We start from the raw sequence: 23639 nt of genomic DNA on the forward strand, positions 1-23639 counted from the left end.
AGATCAGAGTGTTGGCCTGCGCACATCATCTCATCATCACGCCCAGAGGGGAACGAGCCCTTAAAAGAAGAGGACACAAAAGACCTTTGGGAGGGGTGGGAGCCTTAAAATCATGTGTGAAAGTGATATGGAGAAGGTGAACACCTGAATAGCACAAAGCACACACACAGCAGTAGTGTGCAGTATTTAGGACAGGTAAGGCAAGCTGTCACAAAACCTCCATGAGGTAAACAGGGTGACTTGAAAGAAAAAAACGGCATTTTAACCTCTTTTAACGCCATTCTAAATGTAATTTTTCTTCTAAAATATATGACTGGGTTGTGTTTTTACAAAACATTAGGCTACATTTTTACATGACAATGAAAAACATTGACTGTCAACTTGGTGAACTTATTAAAACACACTCGTAGTCATTGCTGTAGTGGCAACTGTGAGAAATTAAAGGTACGTGAATTGAGTTTTACTATCTATCTATCTATCTATCTATCTATCTATCTATCTATCTATCTATATATACTTACTTTTTGGGTATGTGGCCATAGCTCTGTTATTTGTAGAACATAATATTATCACGCCAAACTAATCAACAGGAAAAATATGCAAGTCTATATTAAGACTCAAACTGATTGAAAACAGCTGTCTGCCTGCTCAGGGTGACCTAAGGCTGAGTTGTGAGCCAGGAAGTGTATTTTTGGCTAAAATGAAAAATCCCTTCCTAAATATAAACTCCATAAACTGCATTCACCCAATTCAGTTTGTCAAAGTACAGCATCACATAAGAAACATATTTGATAAATATTCTAATAAATCATTCTTTCAGCACAAATACAAATGTTTGTCTTATTCTTTAACAATTTATTGTAACGCAGCAGAGCTACACAAACCAACAGAGCTCCAAAAACAAGAACATGAAAGCGTCTAGCTTCCTAACCTCAAAATAAGGAACTCAACCACACCTTTGACACTGCCAGAAGCTTTGTTTACTATCCCACTTGAGTTCACTTCGCTAAACCTCCAACGCTGACAAAGAAATCATTTTATGGATAGTGACAGGACACAACAAACAAATACCGTCTGTGCTACGGGAAGATCTTTGACCCAGAAAATGATGTCTTGGCAACACACATGCACACACGCAGGCCTGAAGTTTCTCAGTCGTTTAACTTATTCATTCAGTGTGAGTTTTCAGGAGTCTCAAGAAAGCAAAAATACTGCAAAACTGGTTCACGCTGACTGAAGTCACATTACCTAATATGGAGAGAACAAACATTACGCTCATCTCATGTTGCTGCTTGTTTTGCAATCTGCAGTGATATCATGCATAGACATGAGCAGACACACCTTTTAATGTCTTCATAGAAAAGCAACTGAGTTAGGCATGAGAAAGTATTAACAAGACTAACGTCAAACCTTCTCTAAACTGGTTAGGGGACAAATTTGAGCCTTTTTTTTTTTTTTAAATCGTTCAAGTTCCTATCACAATGCTGCTTTCGGTCTGATAAACATTTCAGCACAATCACGCTATCAAGTTATGGCTCAGGCAATTGAATGTACTTAGATGTCATTTAACTTCCTGGATCTTAACCACACAGTCTGAACTCAAAAGTTCCTGGATTTACATTAAACAGTAAAACTTGTATGTTACTGCACATGTGGCCTCACAAAACCTGTGAGCCAAATCACACTTTGACTTACATTTAGATCTATATGTAACTCCAAACGTCAGTTCCTGCTTGTAGCAAGATTTAAAAAAGAAAAAAAAAACATGGCAGAGGCTTCAAAATAAAAAGCTCAAAATGAAAATTCCATTCATGGTAGGAAAGCAGTCTCAGTTACGAATCACACACATTGAATGTAAATAGCATTCACAAACTGCTTTCCCAGCATGTCAAACTACAGCTGTGTCAAGTCTGGTTTCCTACATGTGATCTCCAGGTAACGCGGTCTGAAGAAGGAAACTTTAAACGGTCTGCACGTCAAACGCTTGTCCTGTGCAGTTACTGCAAGATATGTTGACTCACTTAATTTGAGTATGTTTGCATTGTCACACCCAGGCAATGGTGATCACATGAAATTGTTCATACTCAAATGATTGCATTTTGCATAAATAAATGACAATGTCAAAATTAAAAGCTACTTCTTATCAAACATGCAACATTCTAGCCTGCTTTTCAACATGCACCCTTTTAATTTAGCGTGCTGCCTCACAGTGCGCGATGAGTGCACTAGTAGTAACAGCTACGGTTGTTTGCACCCATGTGTCCCCTCTGAAGGAGGTAAGAGAAGCGAAATGAAGCCGAACCAAAAGTCTCTTAGCAGCTCTCAGACACAATAAAGCACATGTTTAATATAATGGTGAATATTTCCACATGGACTTTTAGCCTGCTTGAAACCGTTCTCACGCAAACTGGGTAAAACAAATGCGTTACTCCGTTTGCAGGACTGAAAATTTAAATACGGTTATTCTTCTTGGAAATGCTTTGTAACGGAAACATGAAGCTGTAAAATAGCGAGCGTAACTTTCTCTGAATTGTTACTAGGAAAACTGGCGAGATGTGCCGCGCAGAACTCACCTTGCTGTGTGGAGCCGGGTTTGGTGGTGAGAGAGAAGCAGCAGTGTGTTTAGTCCCTTCTCAGTTTTGAACAACTGGACTGAGCGGAACTGAAACTTCCGCGTTAAAGCCAAACCTATGTGGCTACCGGGTAGGAGGGCTTTAGCGCGCCAGGCGGTTCACTGGGGGCGACGCGGCTGCCTGCAGGCGTGGGCTTGTTTAGTGCTGGGGCAGTGCAGGTGAGTGGTGGTGAATAAAAAGCACAGTGGATGAGACTGCAAGTGCACACTTGATAACTGGTGGTATGCGATACTGCAAAACTCGGTGCTGATACCAAGTAAATACAGGGCCGGTGTCACCAATACTATTACCAATACCATAAAAAAGCAGCTTATGTAGTGCGTCATGATTTATGACATGAATCGTCACAAGTTCTGAACACATTTTAATGACCACGACTTAAGATAAGAGGCTTTTCAGGGGTTTTTCTTTTTATGTATTTTGAAATGTTTCTTTTTTTTCTCCCTGGAATGTAAACGTGTCTGTCTCTAAAGCACTTTGGCTCAACTTCTGTTGTTTAAGTGGCTATAAATAAATTAGATAGAACAGTCAACACAAAAAGTTTTGGACTTTTCAGTGAGCTACATACTGAACTTCCTAGAAACTTCCTAGAAGCTAAGTATCGATCCTAAGTAAGTATTGATCCTGTCCTATACCAGTACCAACGCTGGTATTGACACGATATTTAGATCAAATCCTCCACCTCTGCAGTTACAGCAGAGTTCAAACTCGTGAAAGAGCCTACTACAACCACAAAAACCCCAAACTGTTCCATCTTCACAGTTTTTTTGTTTGTTTGTTTTGTTTTTAGTAGAGATGGACCGATCCGATATTACGTATCGGTATCGGTCCCTAAATTACTGGATCGGATATCGGAGAAAAATAAAAAAATGTAATCCGATCCATTAAATATCACGAAAGCACCTCACAAAACTTGCAACACGCCGTAACTCACCTCAGAACGTATGCATCACGTGATAGAGCAGCTGTGGCATGCAGGACCTGTCGGTGGTCTGGATAGCATTTGGAGCTTCGCTAGCAACCTGGCATTTCATCTCCGACAAAGTTATCCCCGAGAGAAGTAAAGCAAGTGTGTAAGTCCATCTCTGAATGTTTGTAAAGCATTCCCACGTTAAGCTTAACAAGCGACTGCCTCTCGCTCTCCGGCTGCTACTTCAATCGTGAAACTGCTTAAATCAGCTGATCAGCTTTTCTGTCGCGAGTCTGTCTCTCGTTTGTTTTTGGTCCACTTTGCGCCAGAAAGAGGAAACCAGCGGCTGAACAACAGCAGCACGTTTAAGCTTGATAAGCTGTTGTTAGAATTTATTTAATATTACTTTCTACACCAGGATCTTTTTCTACGTAGCTGACGGCTGGTAACTGTGCAGGGGCGGATCTAGCAAAGTTTAGCCAGGGGGGCCGATAGGGCATTAACAGGGAAAAGGGGGCACAAAGACATACTTTTCTTTCTTATTCTCATTTAAAATGTCTAGCTTTTAATAAATAATTATCTGACACCCAAAGTTTTAATTTGATGTAAAATGAATAGAAGTCAATTACTGTACATAGTGACTATTAAGTCTAATATATATACCCTAGTAAGCTATAGTACTTTTTACTTTGGGAAGGTACCATCTGTGCAGTCTGCAATTTTGTTGAAGAAAGATGTTGAATCTATTTAATATTTCTTGAAAAATAATTGATTTCTGTGCATTTTTTTTCACACTGCATCAAATTAAGGTTGATTACGTCGATTAAGCATCATGAGGTGGCACGTGAGGGGTGGTTCCCTATTTTTTATTTATTTAATTTTGTTGTTGCTGGGAGTTGGAACCCTATTAGTTAGGTTGCTTAATATTTACGCTAAGTACTCTTTAAAATACCAGAATAGGGAGGATGGTGTAGGTTTAAGTTTATTAGATTGTTCAGTATTGCTGAACTATGAAATATTTTTTTTGTATACAGGTATAACAGAATAGCTTTAGTGTAGTTGTTGTTTTAAACTTGAGTATGAACTTGCAGACTTGCAAAATGCAGCAAGATATTTTAAAAAACAGTTTTGTTGATTAAAAAACACTATATCGGATTCATATCGGTATCGGCAGATATCCAAATTTATGATATCGGTATCGGTATCGGACATAAAAAAGTGGTATCGTGCCATCTCTAGTTTTTAGTCACTTTTGACAAATAGACAGTATCTAGCTTGTGTTGTATGAAAGCTTAAAAAATGAATTCTTTTTTTTTTTTTAAAGGACCCAAAATAATAGTATTACTTAAATTTGTGTCCATAGCTTCTTAAATTGGTTCATTTACAACCTGTTAACATTTTGCCTGATGTAACGGTCTAATTAACAATAATTTTACCTCTGTGGTGGATTTAGTCACAAGTGAATGCTATCAAAATATCAATAGTATCGATACCAGATTGATATTGACAGAATCAATACTTTGTTTCTGTCATTTAAATTCAGTAATGTGTGTAGCCCGTTGAATTGTGTTAAATTAATTTTCTTTTTAGGAATGAAAAAGAAGGACCTCAAACTTTCACTTCGTGAAATGTCTTTTTGTGTTTACCGTTATGTCTATTTTATGTATAGCCTGTAACACACTTAAACAAAAGAAGTTGATCCAAAGTGTTTTGGAGACAGATACATTTACATTACAGAGAAAAAAAAATACATGAAAAGCTAAAAGGTGTGTTTTGTTGTGTTAACTAATTATTGTGTAATATTAAAAAATGATCATTAAAATGTATTCAGGAATTGCAAATGAACAGTGAGCCATGTCACAAGTCATGACAAGCTCCCCTATAAACTGCCTTTGTATCTGTATCAGTATTGGTATCAGCAATACTGCCCCTGTATTTACTTGGTATTAGATTAATGCCAAACTTTGCAGTATCGCACAGCAGTAGATTTAGGCCTGCAGCAAAAATGAAGAAGTTAAAATAGTCTCACTGGCATTTTTGAGCCAAGGAAAGTTAGTCATTCAGCAGTAGCTGATTGTCAGTGGTTACTGGAAGGTATGAGGCTGATACTTTTGCATGATCTTATGAAAGAAATATTTAAGCATCTGACAGGGCACTGACTTCCCCTGTTGCATCACTGAGCGATGTCATCATGTTTTCCACTAACGTGTGGCGTACCAGTGTGCAGGTCAGACATGCTGTAATACATTTTGAATTATCAGCGGAGACATCACTGATCCCTGCTTTGCATTTGTGGTGGGAATTTTAAAAAAAAACTGCATTAATGTTTAAAATTTAAAATACATGTAAAATACATGTAAAATATTCACAGAGGAAGCCCACACAAATTCCTTTGTGTGAGTTTAAGGCCTCTTTTTGCATTGATTTGGATTGTATAACCAATAAAGCCTTTTCTCATTTATAAATTAGATTTTTGTTATCATGTGGCTGCTGTAATATGGCAGTGATTTAGGTTTTAGTGTTAGTGTGCCCTCTAGTGGTCAGAAAAATGCTTCACATCCACAGGCACTGTGGACTTTGACTGAAGATACCACGTGATTTATGCCCTCAGGGTAGAAATCTATTTCAGAGGGTGCAATGTCATTTGAAAATGAAAGCAGAAGGGATTTGCCTAGACCTATACTTGTTTGTTACTTAAAGGCCCTTAAGCAGTTAGTATCAGTATACCCAGAGCTAAAGTTTCAGACAGGACAGAAGTGTGCCAGTATTTTATTTTGTTATCCACAATGATCCGATTACTGTTTCACAAGCCTACAGTATGCATGTCTATCATTGTATGTGTCTCACGTTTTTAGCACAAATAAAAATTACCTATTGTCTTAATCTTACTTTTGATAAGCATGAAACAGATTACAATATGATTTAGATTGCAGTATTTTATTTTTATACTGTAATATTTGGTTAGATACACATCTATGTTACCATTTCTAGAGGCAAAGCTTTGATCTTCACATCCTGTGAAACTGCATGTCATCTCATGCTTGGATTTTAGGGTAGGAGTTTAAGGATAACACACAGCTGATGACATCACAGGAAAAAAAATCACACAAAACGCAATAATTACAAAACCACTCATTTATTTACTGACACAAACCTGTTAGGGAGATAAGTTTGAGACAGTAGTCCAGTAATGTAATAAATGTAGGATGTAGCCTTTATTTCCCAGCATCCTGGTGAAAGGGCAGGTGATACCTTTATCCAGTGTATTTTGTAATCAGTCATTTTTGTGGCAGTGTGAATTTTTTGAACACCGGGGCGCTAACTGTTACATTTCTTCACGTCAGCCATATCTGGGAGGATTAAAAGGTCTAGTGTACTGTGCCGCTATATCTTTAACTGTAATTGAATGAATCAGGGAGTTGTTACTTTTTTCAGCTGGAGGAAGCAGAAAACTGTTAAAAGTAATTACCTTTCTACCTGCTCTGAATGTCTGCTTCCTCTCGCTCTCATGCATTATATGCAAAAGTGTCGACTGTTATATGCAAAAAGAAAAATTCTTCAGTAATAAATCGCTTTAAAGTAAAATAGTAGAACTGATTTATTTTGGATGTATTTTTGCTTTAGATTAAAATAAAGATACTGAAAATCATTTGCAAAAGAGCATATGGAAACCTTTATTTATGGCAGCAAATACACACATAAGTATGTGAACAAAGACTCAATGCATGTTAGTGATTGTGACAGTTCTATGCCCGAGAACACGTATTGACAAAACGGTGCGTTTGTTGTGTCTTTTGCACATAAATTCACATACTTTGACTTGCACAATGCTTCATAATAAAAATAGTTCCCAAAATACTTCCAGTGAATAAAAGCGGTACAAAAACATTTTGATCTGACTGTGATCCAAGTTGGATCAGAATGCTTTCTGTTTCAGATAAATGTTGAGTTGCAGACTAACCATGTCACTGTCTTCCCAGTCTTAGGCTGTAAAAATCCTAATCTGCGGGATCACAAAAACTTAGAGCACGTGTCAACAAATACAAAATGTATTCTTGTTATTCAGTGTCTTTAATGCAATCAAATCAGTTCATCGATGAGCAACACTCGTTATAAACAAATATATTTAACCTTCTAAATAATACAATATAGAACAGACTTTTACATGAAATACAGCAGTGATCATATTTTACTGAGGCATATAAATACATGTAGCCTTAGTTATAATGTAAACAAATGGATACAATTAGCTTCCTCATTCAGTGCTGTTTTAAAAAGAGAATTCTCAGCGTCCTTACAACAAGACGATAATAAACAAGTCCTCGGACACACACACACATACACGCGCACACACAAACACACACACGCAGACAAAGAAGATCCTTAACTATGCACCTATCCAGCATTTTCCCAGTTTGAATACAATACCAGCACAGTGGCTTTGGATATCTACTGATGCCAAATATACCAAATATCTGATGCTGATGTTAAATTGACAAGCTGTATTACTCACTCTGAGAAAGAGATTGAGAAATATTATTACATTTTTTATTAAAATGATATATCCTGGCTCTAAATGTAATGTAATGCATATATTAACAGCTTATTAAATGGCAATGGGAAACAAAGTAAGTTTTTTTGTTTTGTTTGTTTGTTTGTTTTTACATATATGGTCTTGTCTTATTTTAGCTTAGTGTGAGAGGCATTGTTATATGCTGCTGTTATTCAGAGTTGCACAAGGTTCTCATTTTCTTGCTCTAACTGTGCACTTGTGTGTCAGTTGTGGAGTGGAGCTGGCAAGAGGCTGAGATAATATTAAGTGACTGAGCCTGCAATGAAAGCTACCCAACGAGTGTTACATTGAATATAATGTGAAAGCAAGAGACAGAGAGACGCCAACAGGGAAAGCAACGATGTCAAAGACCTACAATTGTGGTATTTCACTTGACCACATTTTGTCAAGAAATAGTGCAAACATACAAAGAAAACATGTTGCTGCAACCGCTAGCAACCTTTGGCCTGCTATTGAGTAGTGGCATGGTTATGGCAGTACAACACTGAATCAAATCAAATCAAATCAAATCAATTGAATCGTGCCACTTATTTCTGCTCCAGCTTTTTGAATCGTGATCGGACAAATATCTGATCCAAGCACTGGATTGGTGCATCTCTTTAACATTTAACAAGCTAGTGTTTTTGAAAGAAATCTTCGCACATTAATTAACTGAACATGGTTGCAAAATTGTGACTGTAATTTAACTGCAAAATGTCTTTGGTGCTCTGCAACTTTGTTATTGGAAAATAGCCAGAATACAACCATTTGGCACCCATTTTAGTTGGTGTCCACTGTTGCAAAAAAACGCATCACATACAAGTTGTGCTCATCAGCACAGACTTGATTGCAGCACGTTGGCGATCTGTTTGCATTTATAAATGACACGGCAGTTATTTGCAAACCTTGACGATTGCAGTCAATTCAAGTCAGACCACAGTTGTTTGGAGACAGGTTCCTCCTACAATGTGACCTGTGTAATCGCCTTGTGGTCAAAACTGGTTGCCCAGAGGTTAAGACTGTTAAGCACTCAACCTCTGGTTGACTAGTTAGTGACTGTAACTACTTGCAATTGTTTCTTTGCTTTGCAGTTACTGGGTAACTGTTGAGTTTTGCAAGTTAGTTGCAAGAAGGTTGACATCCTATTTTTACGCTAGTGTTGCTGAACCATAAGTCAATTCACAGTTCTCTCCGTCTGCTTTGTGTAACTCCATTTATTTTTCTCAAAACAGCCTTCCTCCAAACATCAGTCTTTGAAATTGAATGTGAAGATTACACTGGATTTTTCTTGCTCGACATTTATCCAAAGTGTGGCTGGATGAGGACTTCATATTTTTTGTGCTTTTTTTTCTTCTTGTCTAAACTCATATCATACCCATCTTTACATTTCTTTGGCTGATTCCAGATTGTCCGTATTCCTCTTCCTTCCAATATGCAATAGAAGTCTTTTAACTGACTCAGTCAATAGATTGTGATCACAACTGTTCACTGAACCTTGCTCTGAGAATTAAAATGAAATATAAATGTAAGTGTTTTGTGGGAAAGACATGTTTTATCTTCAAAGCGTTTGACTTGCCAGTAATATGAATTGGAAATCAACAGTTCAAATGATTAGGGCCTACCTTAGCTGTTCCTGGCTTCGGCTTTTCTTTCTTTTTGTGTGTTTAGTCAATGACTGACACTCTCTATCCCTCAGAGTTCCAAGGGAATAGCTGGATCCCAAAGTATGACTCTGATCAATAGGATTCAGCTCCACATCATTCCAAACATGCTACAAGACACGTATGTATATCAAGATAAGAATTTACATCTGCATATTTACAACATGCAACTGCTCTTATGGTAAAACTACTACAACTACTGACATATCTAACTAAACCCACGTTATATGAATGGGACGGTAATTGTATACTGCTGTAAACAGTTAACATGCTCAGGATTTTTCTCACTTTCAAAGACTAGTGCAGCATCCAGTACTCACCGTGTCAGTTGTTGTAATGGAGGAAACTATGTGCAGCTTGGAGTCTGATGACTGTCTACTCAGCACGGAGTCCCTTAAGGAGGATTCGCTGAGCGATACTGATATGCAGTCTTTCCTGCGAGCATGGGCTAGGAAGTGCAAGCAAGGTACTTTTTCTGCAAGGGTGATCCTGTTGAAAAAAAAAACATGATCTTTTAACAAATTGTGCCATTACATTTCAGGATTAGTTTGTCAGTTAATTAGATGATCACAGTTACCTGTATTTTGAGTGAATTATGGCATAGATTACAGGATTGTATATGGCTGATGACTTGGCTATAACAGCTGGGACGGCTTTGGAATAAGGGCTGAGAATGCCTCCATATCTGATGGACAGAGATGAAACATGATAAGAGATGATCATACTTATACTGTAGCTTGAAATGCTTTAAGTAAGGGTGTTCTACTACCTGCAACTCCCTGCAAACCAGGGTCTACCAAGCTATTTTTACATATCATAGCATTAAGTGCTAACGTATCATATTTACCCAGCCCATGCTATGAGGGTGACACATGCATAGGGGGACCAAGAAAGCACAAACACTATGATGACCACAAAAGCAATCTTGGCTAGCTTCCATTCAGTTTTGATGGAGTGCTGTTGGATCAGTGTTGACTTTCTCACTTGATTGCCCAACTGCTCCACATCTCTATAAGAAGACAAAGAATTTTGTGGTCAGTAACAAATTATAAGACTTTAGAGGGTGAAATGAAGGCCAGAGGTGTGGGTAAGGGGATCTTTAAAAGCAGCACATACAGCGATCTACTGGGAAACTGGGATCTCACTTTGACATTTACCACCTTTTTAAACATCATTGCACATGCATACACTTAGTTTAAATTGAAGTCCCAAACTGACCAGGTGCATGTGAGCATTTACAGTGTGCACCGACCCTATGATCTGAATTATGTTGATGGCCGCAAATCTCCTTTTAAATTATGCTGAAGCAGGCATGTGCTGGAATGCTTTACAGCCCAGGCAGGCAAAGGGAAAGGTTATTAGTTAGATGTCTCACGAGCTTGCAGTAGAACTGCACTAATTGTCCTATAGAACAAATTGACTATGTACAGAAACATTGAGATGCATGATCCTGCCCTGATGACCTCAGACTTAAAAACTTGAGTTTAGTCCACTAAAAACTGATGCTTGGTCCCTGGGTTGTATCCAAAAACCCGACTTTCATCACTTCTTGCAGTACCCGCCATAAAGGTGAGTACTGTTTATTGGAAAAGGTATTTTTTTCCCCTTTTTTTTACTGGCTTACATGCAAGCGGCCAGAATGGGACTTCCAGCAAACATGTATTAAAATGACTTCCTAAAAACAATATTAAATTATGCATATTCAGAAAAAAAGTAATATTTATAATATTGAATATTATAAATCTATTTATCTAGATGTACCTGCTTGCTTGGCGAATTGCTAGGAACATGGAGAGGTAACAGTAGGATATAATGCCAAGAGGGATGAAGAATACGAAGCAGCACAACATCAAAGTGTAACTTTTATTGGCTGGAGTGGAGGTCACATAGTCCCATGTGCACGAGGTCATCAGACCTTCTGGTATATATGAACCTTGAGAGAAAAAAAAGTATGATAAGGTAGACGCTTACTTAAAAATTGGTAAGGAGGGAAAAATTAAGTCACTTACTCCATCCTAAGAGTGGTGCGAGGCTCCAGGCTAATGAATATAGCCACACGAGGGCAATAATGAGGTAAGTGCGTCTCGCGGAGGTCCATTGTAATGCCTGCAGAGGTTTGGTGATAACAACATAGCGGTCTATAGAGATGGCCAGAAGGTTTATCATTGAGGCGATTCCAAATAAAGCACCACAGAAGGCATATATTTTACATCCTGCAGGGGGAAAGGAAAAAAGTACGCATTTATTTATTTATTTATTTTTGTTCTCTGTTAGACTGGTGAACACATCTCCACTAAACACTGTTCCACCATCAACAGATTCTAACTAAAAAAAGGTGCTATATAAAGTAAGAAAGCGCATACTTTATTTATCCATTGGTTGGGAAATGTCTTCGTTACAGCAGTTAAAATTAAGTTATAGTATGTAGCTCAATAAGAGATTTCAATATGATTACAATATGAACAACGTTTACGTAGAAATATGTGTAAAGGATAAAGATATTTAATATTAAATGTAAATTATTTATACAGTCATAGTAAAATGACAAGCACAACTCTAAGGTTTTACATATCAGGACATAATAAATACAATCTGGTCCTTATCATTAGGTAGATACAACTAGAGATGGACCGATCCGATATTACGTATCGGTATCGGTCTGATACTGACCTAAATTACTGGATCGGATATCGGCGAGAAATAAAAAATGTAATCCGATCCATTAAATATCAAAAAAGCACCTCACAAAACTTGCGACATGGCGTAACTCGTCTCATAACCGTAGCACGTCGGAGCAGTGTGGTCACGTGATACAGCGGCTGTGTGTATTTGTAGTCTCGCTACCAAACCAGCATTTCATCTCCGAGGAAGTTATCCCAGAGAGAAGTAAAGCAAGTGTGTAAGTTCCTCTCTGAATGTTTGTAAAGCATTCCCACATTAAGCTTAACAACTGATATATGGAGCAAGTGCCTCTCTCTCTCTCTCTCTACTGCCGCTACTTCATGAAACTGCTTAATGATCAGCTGATCGGCTTTTCTGTCGCGAGTCCGTCTCTCTTGTTTGTTTTTGGCCCACTTTGCACCAGAAAGAGGAAACCAGCGGCTGAACAACAGCAGCACGTTTAAGCTTGATAAGCTGTTGTTAGAATTTATTTAATATTACTTTCTACACCAGGATCTTTTTCTACGTAGCTGACGCTGGTAACTGTGCAGGGGCGGATCTAGCAAAGTTTAGCCAAGGGGGCCGATAGGGCATTAACAGGGAAAAGGGGGCACAAAGACATACTTTTCTTTCTTATTCTCATTTAAAATGTCTAGCTTTTAATAAATAATTATCTGAATCTTACACCCAAAGTTTTAATCTGATGTAAAATGTATAGAAGTCCATTACTGTATATAGTAACTGTTAAGTCTAATATACCCTAGTAAGCTATAGTACTTTTTCCTTTGGGAAAGTACCATCTGTGCAGTCTGCAATTCTGTTGAAGAAAGATGTTGAATCTATTTAATTATTCTTGAAAAAATAATTTATTTCTGTGCATTTTTTTTTCACACTGCATCAAATTAAAGTTGATTACATCGATTAAGCATCACAAAGTGGAGGGTGGTTCCCTATTTTTTTATTTTTTTTTGCTGGTAGTTTGCAACCCTATTAGTTAGGTTGCTTAATATTTCTGCTAAGTACTCTTTAAAATACCAGAATAGGAAGGATGGAGCAGGTTTAAGTTTATTAGATTGATCAGTGTTGCTGAACTATGAAATATTTTGGGCGCAGTGTACTTTTTACACACAGGTATAACAGAATAGCTTTAGTGCTGTTGTTTATTTAAACTTGACTATGAACTTATACAAAATGCAGCAAGATATTAAAAAACAGTTTTATTGATTAAAAAACACACTATATCGGATTCATATCGGTATCGGCAGATATCCAAATTCATGATATCGGTATCGGTATCGGACATAAAAAAGTGGTATCGTGCCATCTCTAGATACAACCTCATATAAGCTGCAAGGACATCATTTATTTAATAAGAAACTAAGCCAAAATGCAGAACTGAAACAGAAAATGCAGTGTGTGAAATACTAAGCACATCCTTGTTGCTTCGATATGAACTAAAAGGGAAAGTATCAGCCAGGCACTGTTAATCACATGAACTTGATTAGCTGCTCATCAGCTAATGTGAGCACCTCTATAAAACCACAAGTTTGTGATAATTTGCTGGTCTGCAGCATTCAGGTTTCCCACAATCTTCCCAGAACCCGACATTGCCCCAAGGTTAGGCCATGCAATGCTTGCAGAATTCGCAAATATCTCATGAACTACATTTCTAACTATGTAGGCCTCAGTTAGAACATTAAATGTTAAAGTTCATGACAATACAATTAGAAAAAGACTGAACAAGCGAGACTTATTCGGAAGGATTGCCAGTACAAGCCTCCTGGTTTCGAGTCTGTGTGTCTTCCCCTGTTGAATCTGAACAAACCGCAAGACTTGTGGAACAATGTCCTTTGGAGAGACACGACCAAAGTGTTTGGTCACAATGATCAGTAAAAGCTAAACACAGCAAATTAGCATAATCCTCATACCAGCTGTGGTGGTGGAGAAGTGATGATTTGGGCTTGTTTTGCAGCCACAGGACCTGGGAACCTTGCACTCACTGAGCCAACCACGAACTCCTCTGTTAACCAAAGTGTTCTAGAGTCAAGTATGAAGCTAAAGCTTGGCAGAAATTGTGTCATGCCGACAATGATCCCGAGCACATCAGCAAATGATTAAATGTACAGCAGCATGCCTAAAAAAGAATCAAGGAGTTCCCATGACCCAGTCAAAGCCCAGACCTCAGTCTGCCTGAAATGCTGTGGTGGGACCTTAAGAGAGCTGCACATAAACAAATGCCCAGAAACCTCAGTGAACTAAAGCAACATTGTAAAGAAGAGTGGGCCAAAATTCCTCCAGAAAGATATACAGAAAAACACTGATACTGAAAACTACTACTTTAAGTTATTGTTGGTTGCATGAGCTACTGAGTCACGGGGATATCATAGCCTTTCACACACTGCTTCTTCATGTCGGCTCACATTTTGTTGTCAGGTTCTATTTATCTCATTCTAAGACCTGATATAATTATTTGTATTATCCTCTGATATGCAAAACCTTGGATGTAGGAAAATACCTGTTTCTCCAAAAATCCAACCCTTGTAAAGGGAATTGACAAAGAAGATGGGTGATTGTGTAATTGCCATGAGGAAGTCACTGACTGCCAGGTTAATGATGAAGAAGTTGGGGGGCGTCCGCAGCTTCTTGTTGCTGAAACACATTAAAAGCGATTAGTATCCCACAAACCAGTTTTACTGTCACACTACTCTTCATTGTAACATGACCAGCAGGGACATTATTACTCCACCACAGTGCTCATTGTGTGTTCATCATGAGAGCTTTTGTTTGCCCTGGAGTTGTTTGTAGACATGGTCAATTCAGTGTTCATCCAATAGTTTGTATGTTATAGTCCCACTCAACAAAGGAATTACAAAGTACTAATAACACCAAATAACAGTGTCAAATACATTTTAGATGAAATGCTAGCACAACTTCAATAACAATTGATTTTTTTAATGACTACCTTGTTACAGCCTAAGGACTAAATCAATCAGTTACCACATGTAAGTATTCGTTAAAAGTCACTTGCATTATTATTATTAATACATTTTATTGTTAACTACATTACATGTTAATAGGATGTAATTATATTTTATTTTATCTGTCATAACTAGAGATGCACCAGTTACAATTTTGCCTGATTCAGAAGTTTGACTTTATAAAACTAAGAATATGCAAACAAAAACAAACTTTTCTTCAATGGAAAATATTATTTTCGCTTTTGTCATTAGAATTTCAACCACTTGTATATATTTCAGAGGTTTTCCACATGATTTTTGTGATTTTTGACTATAAGTAAGTAAAATTTATACATTAAAAAACTTCTCCACAGCTTCTTTATTTCAAGTAAAATACAACAATTGTAATGGACTATATGCTACATGTTATCTAGTGCTTAAATGATAGCTGTAGCTGCACAGTAATCACAAAATCAAAACCTGACAAGCATGTCTTTGGACGGGTTCAAATCTAGAACTTGCTTTAAGGTTACTAAAGCGCCACTGTGCTGCCCAGATATTTGTTATACTGGCTAACTCATAACTCATCTAACAACACTTTAATCTCGATGTCTTTTTTTCACTGCAACCTGCATCCACAGATATATTTTTTAATGCTCACACACCCACACACATAAAGATGGACGTATCAGAGGGTACTTCAGGCTCAGTATCTGGCCTGAGTGAACTTCAAAACAGGGATGCTAGAACTGGAGATTGAAGATGCTTGAGAAAATTTGCACACTGTGGCCTTGTCCTCCTGTGGATCCACCGCCTCCAGGAGGGTCTGTAGGGTTCTGGTGCAATGAGCATATTTAAAAGTAGAATGGCAGGAAGCGCCTTCAGTTTTCTGGCCCATCTTCTGTTGAACCAGCTCCCACATTACTTTTAAGATTAGGCTTCAAACTTTCCTTTTTGACAAAGTTTATAGTTAGGGCTGGATCAGGTGACACTGAATCCTCCCTTAGTTATGCTGCAATAGATTTAGGCTGCTGGGGGATTCCCATCATTGTTGGGGTTTGTCTATATTATTTTAGGGTCTTTGCTTTACAATATTAAGCACCTTGATGTGACTGTTGTTGGAAATTGAGGCTACATAAATAAAAGTGAATTGAATAGAACTGAATTCTAACAGATTGGTACAGTCTACATCTGCAGTAATGCGAATGCTGTACTGGGCAGCTGTGGTCAAGAGAAATCTGAAAGCAAAGACTTAAATATACCAGTTGATCTACAATCCCACCCTGATATACGTAATTGACAGAAATGACCTTCCTCTGCCTGGCCTCTCCCTTACAGACAGGATGAGGAGCTTGGTCAGTCAGCCAGGGCTCAGAATAGAGCCACCTCAAATGGCTCACTGAAATTATTTGAAATGTTATGAGCATCATCAAATCCGAATGAATAGCAGAAAATTCATCCGTCCATCACATTTTTTGTGTAACCACAATTTAAAAACACTCAGGGTGCCGTGTGAAAAGTAAATAAGACACATATTTTATAGAACACAAAAAAATGTATCAAATATTAAAATATTCCAAACTTATTTTCAGGTCCGCAAAGATGCAGCTCTAAAAGATAAGCATATTTGTTCCCATGATCATTTCCATGTGTAGGGTGGCTTACCAGTAAAAGGCATACATGACCAAGGCGTTCCCGGTAACTCCCACTGTTCCAATCACAGAAACAACGAAAGCAAAGATGTAGTGAACGTGGTCCTGGACCTCCACCAGCTGATAGAAGCCACGCTCCACGTCCATTTCTGTGACTTCAACCACACAGACGTCAGCATCAGTGGATCTTTGTGCACAACGGTTTTTTTTCAGACATACACACAATATTCAGCTTTGAGCTGCTTAACTCCCCAACAAAAAATATTATGATCAACAACTATAATACTGCATGAGAGGCTGAAAACAGACTGCAAGACTGCAACACTTTACTTAGTTACTGTTTCTGTTCACTGCATTTGATTTTTGTGGATTAAATTGTCCACATACTTTTACAAATTGAGCTTAGAGTTTGATCAGGCCATGAAATCATCCTCAGCCTCAGTTCTTCATGTCAGCTGATCCCAATGGCAGCCCACGTCCATCTCACATGCTGTTTAGGCTGCTCAAAACTATTGCGCATCTCCAGCCAGCTTCGTGACTCACCTCAGACCCTGCTCTTCCTTTCATGCCGAGTCTTATTTAGTCAACACGACAACACGATCTGTCATCTGCCTGCTTTGTTATATGCTGCTGCTCTTGGTTTTCCACATACTATAATTCTTCTGACTATAATGGTCCTGAATGATTTCGAGTGACTGTTTTATGTCAATTAAAAAATAATAGTCAACTTGAATCCCTTTTTAATTTCTTTTAAAATTAGATCCCTCATTTTAAAAACACTGCAGTAAACTGTGATGGTAAATTCAGTTTTTCAGTCTAGTTCAGTTTTATTTATAAAGCACCAAATCACAACAACAGTGGCCTCTAGACACTTTATATTGTAAGGTAAAGATCACTGCAATAATTGCTGAACATCAGTGTATGTGCAAGTTGATTTTGTAAACAGCAGGTGTTAGCATATAGCTTAAAGCTACACTGATTTGGGGGTAGCTTTAAATGTTTTCACAATTCCTGTTCATAGCTGTCGTTTCTTACATTTAGCACGCAGTAGGGAGTAGTTAGCACCAGCTGCATTCCCACTGAAAACTGTTTAGGAGAGGACACCGTTGTGTTGTGACACTGGGTAAAACCAGTGCACTAGGAAGTATCTAGATTAAAAACTCTATAATCTAGCTGCTTTGGAGATTTCCTTTCCCGCTTGCATCTTTGTTAGTTAATCTATAGAAAAGCTCAGAGCTGAAAGCACATTTGAAAACTACTTTAGAGAGCATGTCTGTACACTTTTAATCTTATGGGTATATCATGGGGCCATGTGTATTACCAACAATGCTGCTCAAAAAACAAACAAAAAAAATAGTGAGGGGAGCTTTTCTTTCTCAGGGTTACTGAGCAGATGTATACAAGTTTATAGAAGGATCTGAGGTTGACATCATTGGATGGGGTAAGAAATCAGACACTAAAAATTTACATCTGGCATCTCGCTTTATTTTGTTCAGGTTGCTCTGATTTTGTTTTCTTTGTACATTCTGAAACTTTTTAATCCTCTTTAAATTTCTTAATTTCTTTGATTTAAGATTTAATGACAGGAGAAATTGACCATTAGCTCAGGGTCTCCTCAGTGTTGGGACGCACACGCTTCCCTATGCAGTGGAATAAGAACTCATGTCTGTTAATATATATGCACCACAAAAATCTTCTATACAGTTCAGGGCTTTCATAAATCCGGTCATTCTCAAGACACATATTTCAAAATTGATGTCTCTTTGGGAGCTGAGGTTTATGGAAGCATAACAGCATTTTGTTTAAATGTCAAATTATAGTTTTTTCTGTAAATAAGAAATGTTTATTACACAGATGGCATAGATGAAGTCCAGGAATTTCTGATTAAACAGGGTTATGTTTTGTTAATATGTTGGAGTTAATACCATGTAATATTAACTACATCTTCAGAATAAGAAGAAGTTAGCTACCAGTAAATCTGACACTTTACTGCATTAATAATTTGATTGTTTAAGAACAAGAACAATGAGTCTGACTCATTGAAAATTAAGCTAAGTGATAGCACGATATTTAATCAGTCACAGCTGTGCTGAGTCTTATTGATATTGCATAAATTGTCTTTGCAATGTTTTTTTTTTGCACACCTTTTAAAATCCACTAAATGTGTTTATGTTTTTGAAATGATGGAGCTGAATTTTCTTTTGTGCTATTAACCATGATCATACACATAGACATGCCACAGAGTGGGTGGAGTACACATAGACATGCCACAGAGTGGGTGGAGTACACATAGACATTCACTGTACGAAACCAACATGTTGATCTCTTGCTATCCTCTCAGCAAAGCCTTTGTGCGTCAAAGGAACTTAAAATGACCACTTACTTCCCCACATTAGGCATCAAAGCATTGTTTCATATGAAAGGCTCAAGTCACATAAATTGCATGCACATCTAATCAATGTCACTGCTGAACTTGCATTGTCTGCTTCACGTAGTGCTCCTTGCTGACATGGTATGCATCTGTCCTAATTCAATTACTGCTCATAAGTATTTATTTAAATCCTAAATAAGAGTCTCCCTGTAATAACAGTAATAATTTCTTTAAATAAACTTCAGAGGAGTTTGCTCCATACTACTCATGCAAAACTTGCTAAATTAACAGAACATTACTTTACCGTTTTCTCCAGAAAGCCCCTTTGTTCTGCGGCAGTGAAGCTGCACAGCGTATAATAGTGAACCCCCCCCCCCCCAAATCCAAATGCAGGCTTCTGCTGCTGCCAGTGCTGGATAGAAGATGAGAATACTCAGAAGGGCAGAAAGCAAGCAAGCAACGCACTGACCCAACCTCCCCAGCAAGCTTCCCATCACACACAGCTCTCTTATGGCAAAACACATCGATCAAGCTGGTGTGTGATGCGTGCATGAGGGTGTCCATGTGCAGCTGTTCATGTGGCCGGCGCGGTCAAGTCAAGACATTACACGTGACAGATTTTTGTGTCTTTTCCAAATTTTGTTTTCCTCTTATGCACATTAATAACTGCATGTCTGATACCCATTGCTGGAGCACAACATCTAAAGCTGCTTTCAGAGGAAGTGAGGAAATGACACACCCCAGCTCTCTGCTGCATCCCATTGGGTGCTTTGAGAATTAGGGAGAGACAGATTGGGGTTTTTGAAAAGCAGCAGACCATTTACAAAGTGTCATACATGTTTCCTGCTCATCCTTGTGTAAAGAGAAAATGCTCAGGTAAAAGCCTCTCAGTGTTTACCTCATGCTGCCAATTGTAGCCCATCCTCGTCTATACCCCCTTTTCTTCTCTGTTGAGACTCAGTATGGTTACATTCTAGCCAGAGGAGGCTAAGCCTTTCACACTTCTGGGTCACTGCACTTCCTAGCGAAACCTAGCAATATGTGCCAATTTCCAACCACTTAGCCTCACTAATAATAACCCCTGACATAATACCTCAGGGAGGCAGATGTTAGTTGTTTCATGCACTTTTGTTGGGGTTTTTTGTTATTTATTTATTTGTTTTGGGGGCATTCTTTGGCGTTTTTTCCATGATTTTCTAGGTCAAACGATACAGTTGTGATGACCAGCTGATTCACTGGAAATGCTTTTAGCGTCTTGGGTACAAGGCTTCACTGTTCTCAGCATGTAGATGAGACAAAGAAAGCTTTCAGCAATTCTGTTCTGTTAATCAGAAAGGAAAACATTAATGTTTCCAAGAGATGGTTTTCCAGGAGGGCAACTTAGTGTAAACATTCAGCCCGTCGAAGCAAACACAACCTCATTGTTAACTGGAAAGTTTTAAGGTGATTTTTGTCCAGAGCATGAGCACAACTATTTTAAGCTGGGAGACTCTAATGTGCTGCCATATTGTCCGACTTCTCTATGGCACAAGGAAGACGCTGCACTTTGTGAGTAGCAGATGTGTTGATCACTAACACTGTTTAGACCAGGAGGATAGTATTATACATAAGTAAGTGCCTTGGTTTACCAACACCAACACATACTTACACTGTAAAATTCTGCCTGTGAACTGTGGATGTAAGAGTCCAACTGAGGTCAAGGGTTGGAAATTAGCAATAGCTGTAAACTGTCCGTATTGGAAGTAGTAGTAGTTAAACTGCATTGTTGATATTAAATAATAATAAATAAATAAATAAAAACCCAAAAAATAACAAAGCACTTGTCAAAGTCATTCTAGAAGAGCTGATGAAATAGCTGTTGTTTGCCACTTTTGCCTCTGGTCACCCTGCCACAACTATCAAACATCTAATTACTGTCAAAGCAGTCTGTCACCTACGTCACCCCGTCTAACGTGCGAAAAAGACAAGCACGTCCGGCACTGTACACTTCAATGAGGTAGCTTGTACTTGAGATTTAATGTGCCCGAGATAAGCGGTAGAATGAAATTCAAGATGTGCGTGTAAGAGGTCTCCTTAAATAGGTCTAAAAAAGATATTAAATGAAGTACTCACTTAATAACAATGAACCGTTTAGTTGTATGGCACTTATAAAAATCAGAATCACAAAAATCAAAGTAAACCTATGAAAATAGACCATGCAGGATCCAAATGGAATGTTAAAACTAGAATGAGCTACAATGTGATTGTAACAAATAGGTTAAAGTTAACATGAAAATCAAAATTTTTAAATAATAAGATGAAGTTAAGCTAATAATGTCAAAATGTTTAATCAAACTAGCTTCTCAGTCTTGAGAACATTGCCTTAAATTTATTGCTATAAAAGTCTTAAGTTCTCCTGCTTATAAATGCTTTTAAAAGGTGCACTCTGTGGTGTCTGTTCACAGTACTTTTTCAATGTTGCCTTTATGGCTGGCAGTTGTTGCAGGATTGCTTGAACTATTGTTACTGCATTAGATTTTCTACCAGGCTGAATTTTAGCTGAATTTTATTTTATTTTTTTCACTCTGTGTAGTCAGCTTTGCCCATTAACTGTTGCTTTGAACAAGTATCTTTCTTTAGTATTCAGTAACACTAACAAGTATTGACATGTACTTTGACATGTATGAATCTGAATTAGGGAGTTGTTATCTAGATGTAATGTGTTCTCCCACTGGGAACCCATAACGTAACACTTGTCAGAGTTACTCCAGATTTGGATAAGCTCTGTAGTTGTCATGGTCCTGCGACCATGACTCAGTGACTTTATGTTTATGTTCTTTATTGTTATTACTTTCATTATTATTCATGGCTGTTTTGGGATGGTTTGTGTTTGGGATTTTAGACACTGGGTTCTGGGTTTGTGCTCCCTCTGTTGGTCCCTGGTGTTAGTGTTCCCCTGTCTCGTCAGGTTAATCAGGTCCAGCTGTTTCCCCCACCTGTGTGTGATTTCCCAGTGTCTCTTTGTGTACTTATAGTGTGTGATTTCCTCTGCTCCTGGTCGCGTCGTCTGTGTTCATCCTCTGTGTTACCCTGCGTACTCTGCATTTCTCCGTGAATCCCCTGCGTGCTCTCCCTGCTGTTCTCCCTTCATGTTCAGGTTTGCCACTCCCTTTGTGTAGTTTCTCCCAGTTTAGTTCATCCTTAGTTCTGTTTGCCATCTCCACTTTATGTTCAGTATTGTCAATAAATCACCTTCACATCTGAGTAAGTGCTGCATCTGAGTCCTCCTTTCCACTCTTCACACGGCCGCTGCCCCGGACCGTGACAGTACGACGCGACCACAACATGGACCCAGCAGCGCTTAACCCGTCCAAGGAGCTACGGGAGAATCTAATCGATGCCACACAGGAGCTTATTGACCTGTGGCTGGAAAACCCGGGCCTATAGAGAGGCGGCTACAGCGTCTGGTGACCGGTCTCCCATGGCTTCTAGGCTCGCTATGTCCGTGGGAGCGGGAGTTTCTCCTTTTGGACCTTGGACTACACCCCCCGTCTGCATTCACTTTCGAGCAGCCCGATGCGGTGAGTCAGCGGGATGCATTGCTTTCCCCAGTTTCCGGGACTTTGTTTTCTGGGGCTATTCAGAGCGGGATGGGAGACTGTATGGATCGCTTACCTACCTTCGTGGTAACGGATCCTTCCCAAGTGGGCGTGTACAAACCCGCTGCAAAACTGGCAGACTGTGTCTCTGCCACTCCTTCTGAGCCAGGACTTCTTTGCCATTCTCCGGCTCAGTTCTGTGTCCAGCCACAAGCTTCCCAGTCTGCAGCTCAACCATTAGCCTCCCTTAAGCCACAATTTTCACACTGTTTTTCCACCGCTGTTTCTGAGCAGGGAGACAAACTGTTTCACTACGGATCTGTTCCTCAAAAGCTGGCTACATTAGAGACTATTGCTCACTCCGGGGCTTCCCCAGAGGCTGGGTTTCTGCCCTCAGCTTACTCTGGACCCCTGGAGGCCAAGATGCCAGCTGTGAACTGCACCGGGCTGTCACTGCCTGAGCAGGGTCAGTGCTCTGCGCAGCTGCAGCCCTCCTTATGTGTGCCGGAGGCCCACGTGCCTACTGGTTTTGTTTCATATGTGCCAGAGGCCCACGTGCCTACTGGTTTTGTTTCATGTGTGCCAGAGGCCCACGTGCCTACTGGTTTTGTTTCATATGTGCCGGGGGCCCCGGTGCCCACTGGTTCTGCGGCTGTTTTCGCTG

The 23639-nt window shown here is 38.9% G+C and overlaps 3 protein-coding genes across 4 annotated transcripts in view; all 3 read right to left on the reverse strand.

Moving 5' to 3' along the window:
- pdlim5b (PDZ and LIM domain 5b) overlaps positions 1-2724 on the reverse strand; it is a 35957-nt gene extending 33233 nt beyond the window's left edge. The window contains exon 1 of one of the 2 annotated variants that reach the window (XM_080907507.1): positions 2574-2724. The gene's annotated coding sequence lies outside the window, so the exon portion shown is untranslated. The remainder of the gene's footprint in view (positions 1-2573) is intronic. The other variant, XM_080907506.1, reaches the window with a different exon arrangement.
- Positions 1-23639, reverse strand: part of cplane1 (ciliogenesis and planar polarity effector 1) — a 171710-nt gene that overhangs the window by 22589 nt on the left and 125482 nt on the right. The window lies entirely within an intron of this gene.
- opn4xa (opsin 4xa) lies at positions 9550-19795 on the reverse strand. The gene is made up of 10 exons (XM_080875433.1): positions 19702-19795; positions 17040-17181; positions 14933-15066; positions 11766-11969; positions 11518-11689; positions 10604-10765; positions 10334-10441; positions 10077-10245; positions 9718-9866; positions 9550-9595 (listed from the first exon to the last, which is right to left on the reverse strand). Exons 2-10 carry the CDS (start codon positions 17171-17173, stop codon positions 9571-9573), a joined length of 1257 nt encoding a protein of 418 aa, XP_080731559.1. The 5' UTR covers positions 17174-17181; positions 19702-19795; the 3' UTR covers positions 9550-9570.

Source organism: Rhamphochromis sp. 'chilingali' (genome assembly GCF_963969265.1).
Source record: "Rhamphochromis sp. 'chilingali' genome assembly, chromosome: 2".
NCBI classification, from domain to species: domain Eukaryota; kingdom Metazoa; phylum Chordata; class Actinopteri; order Cichliformes; family Cichlidae; genus Rhamphochromis; species Rhamphochromis sp. 'chilingali'.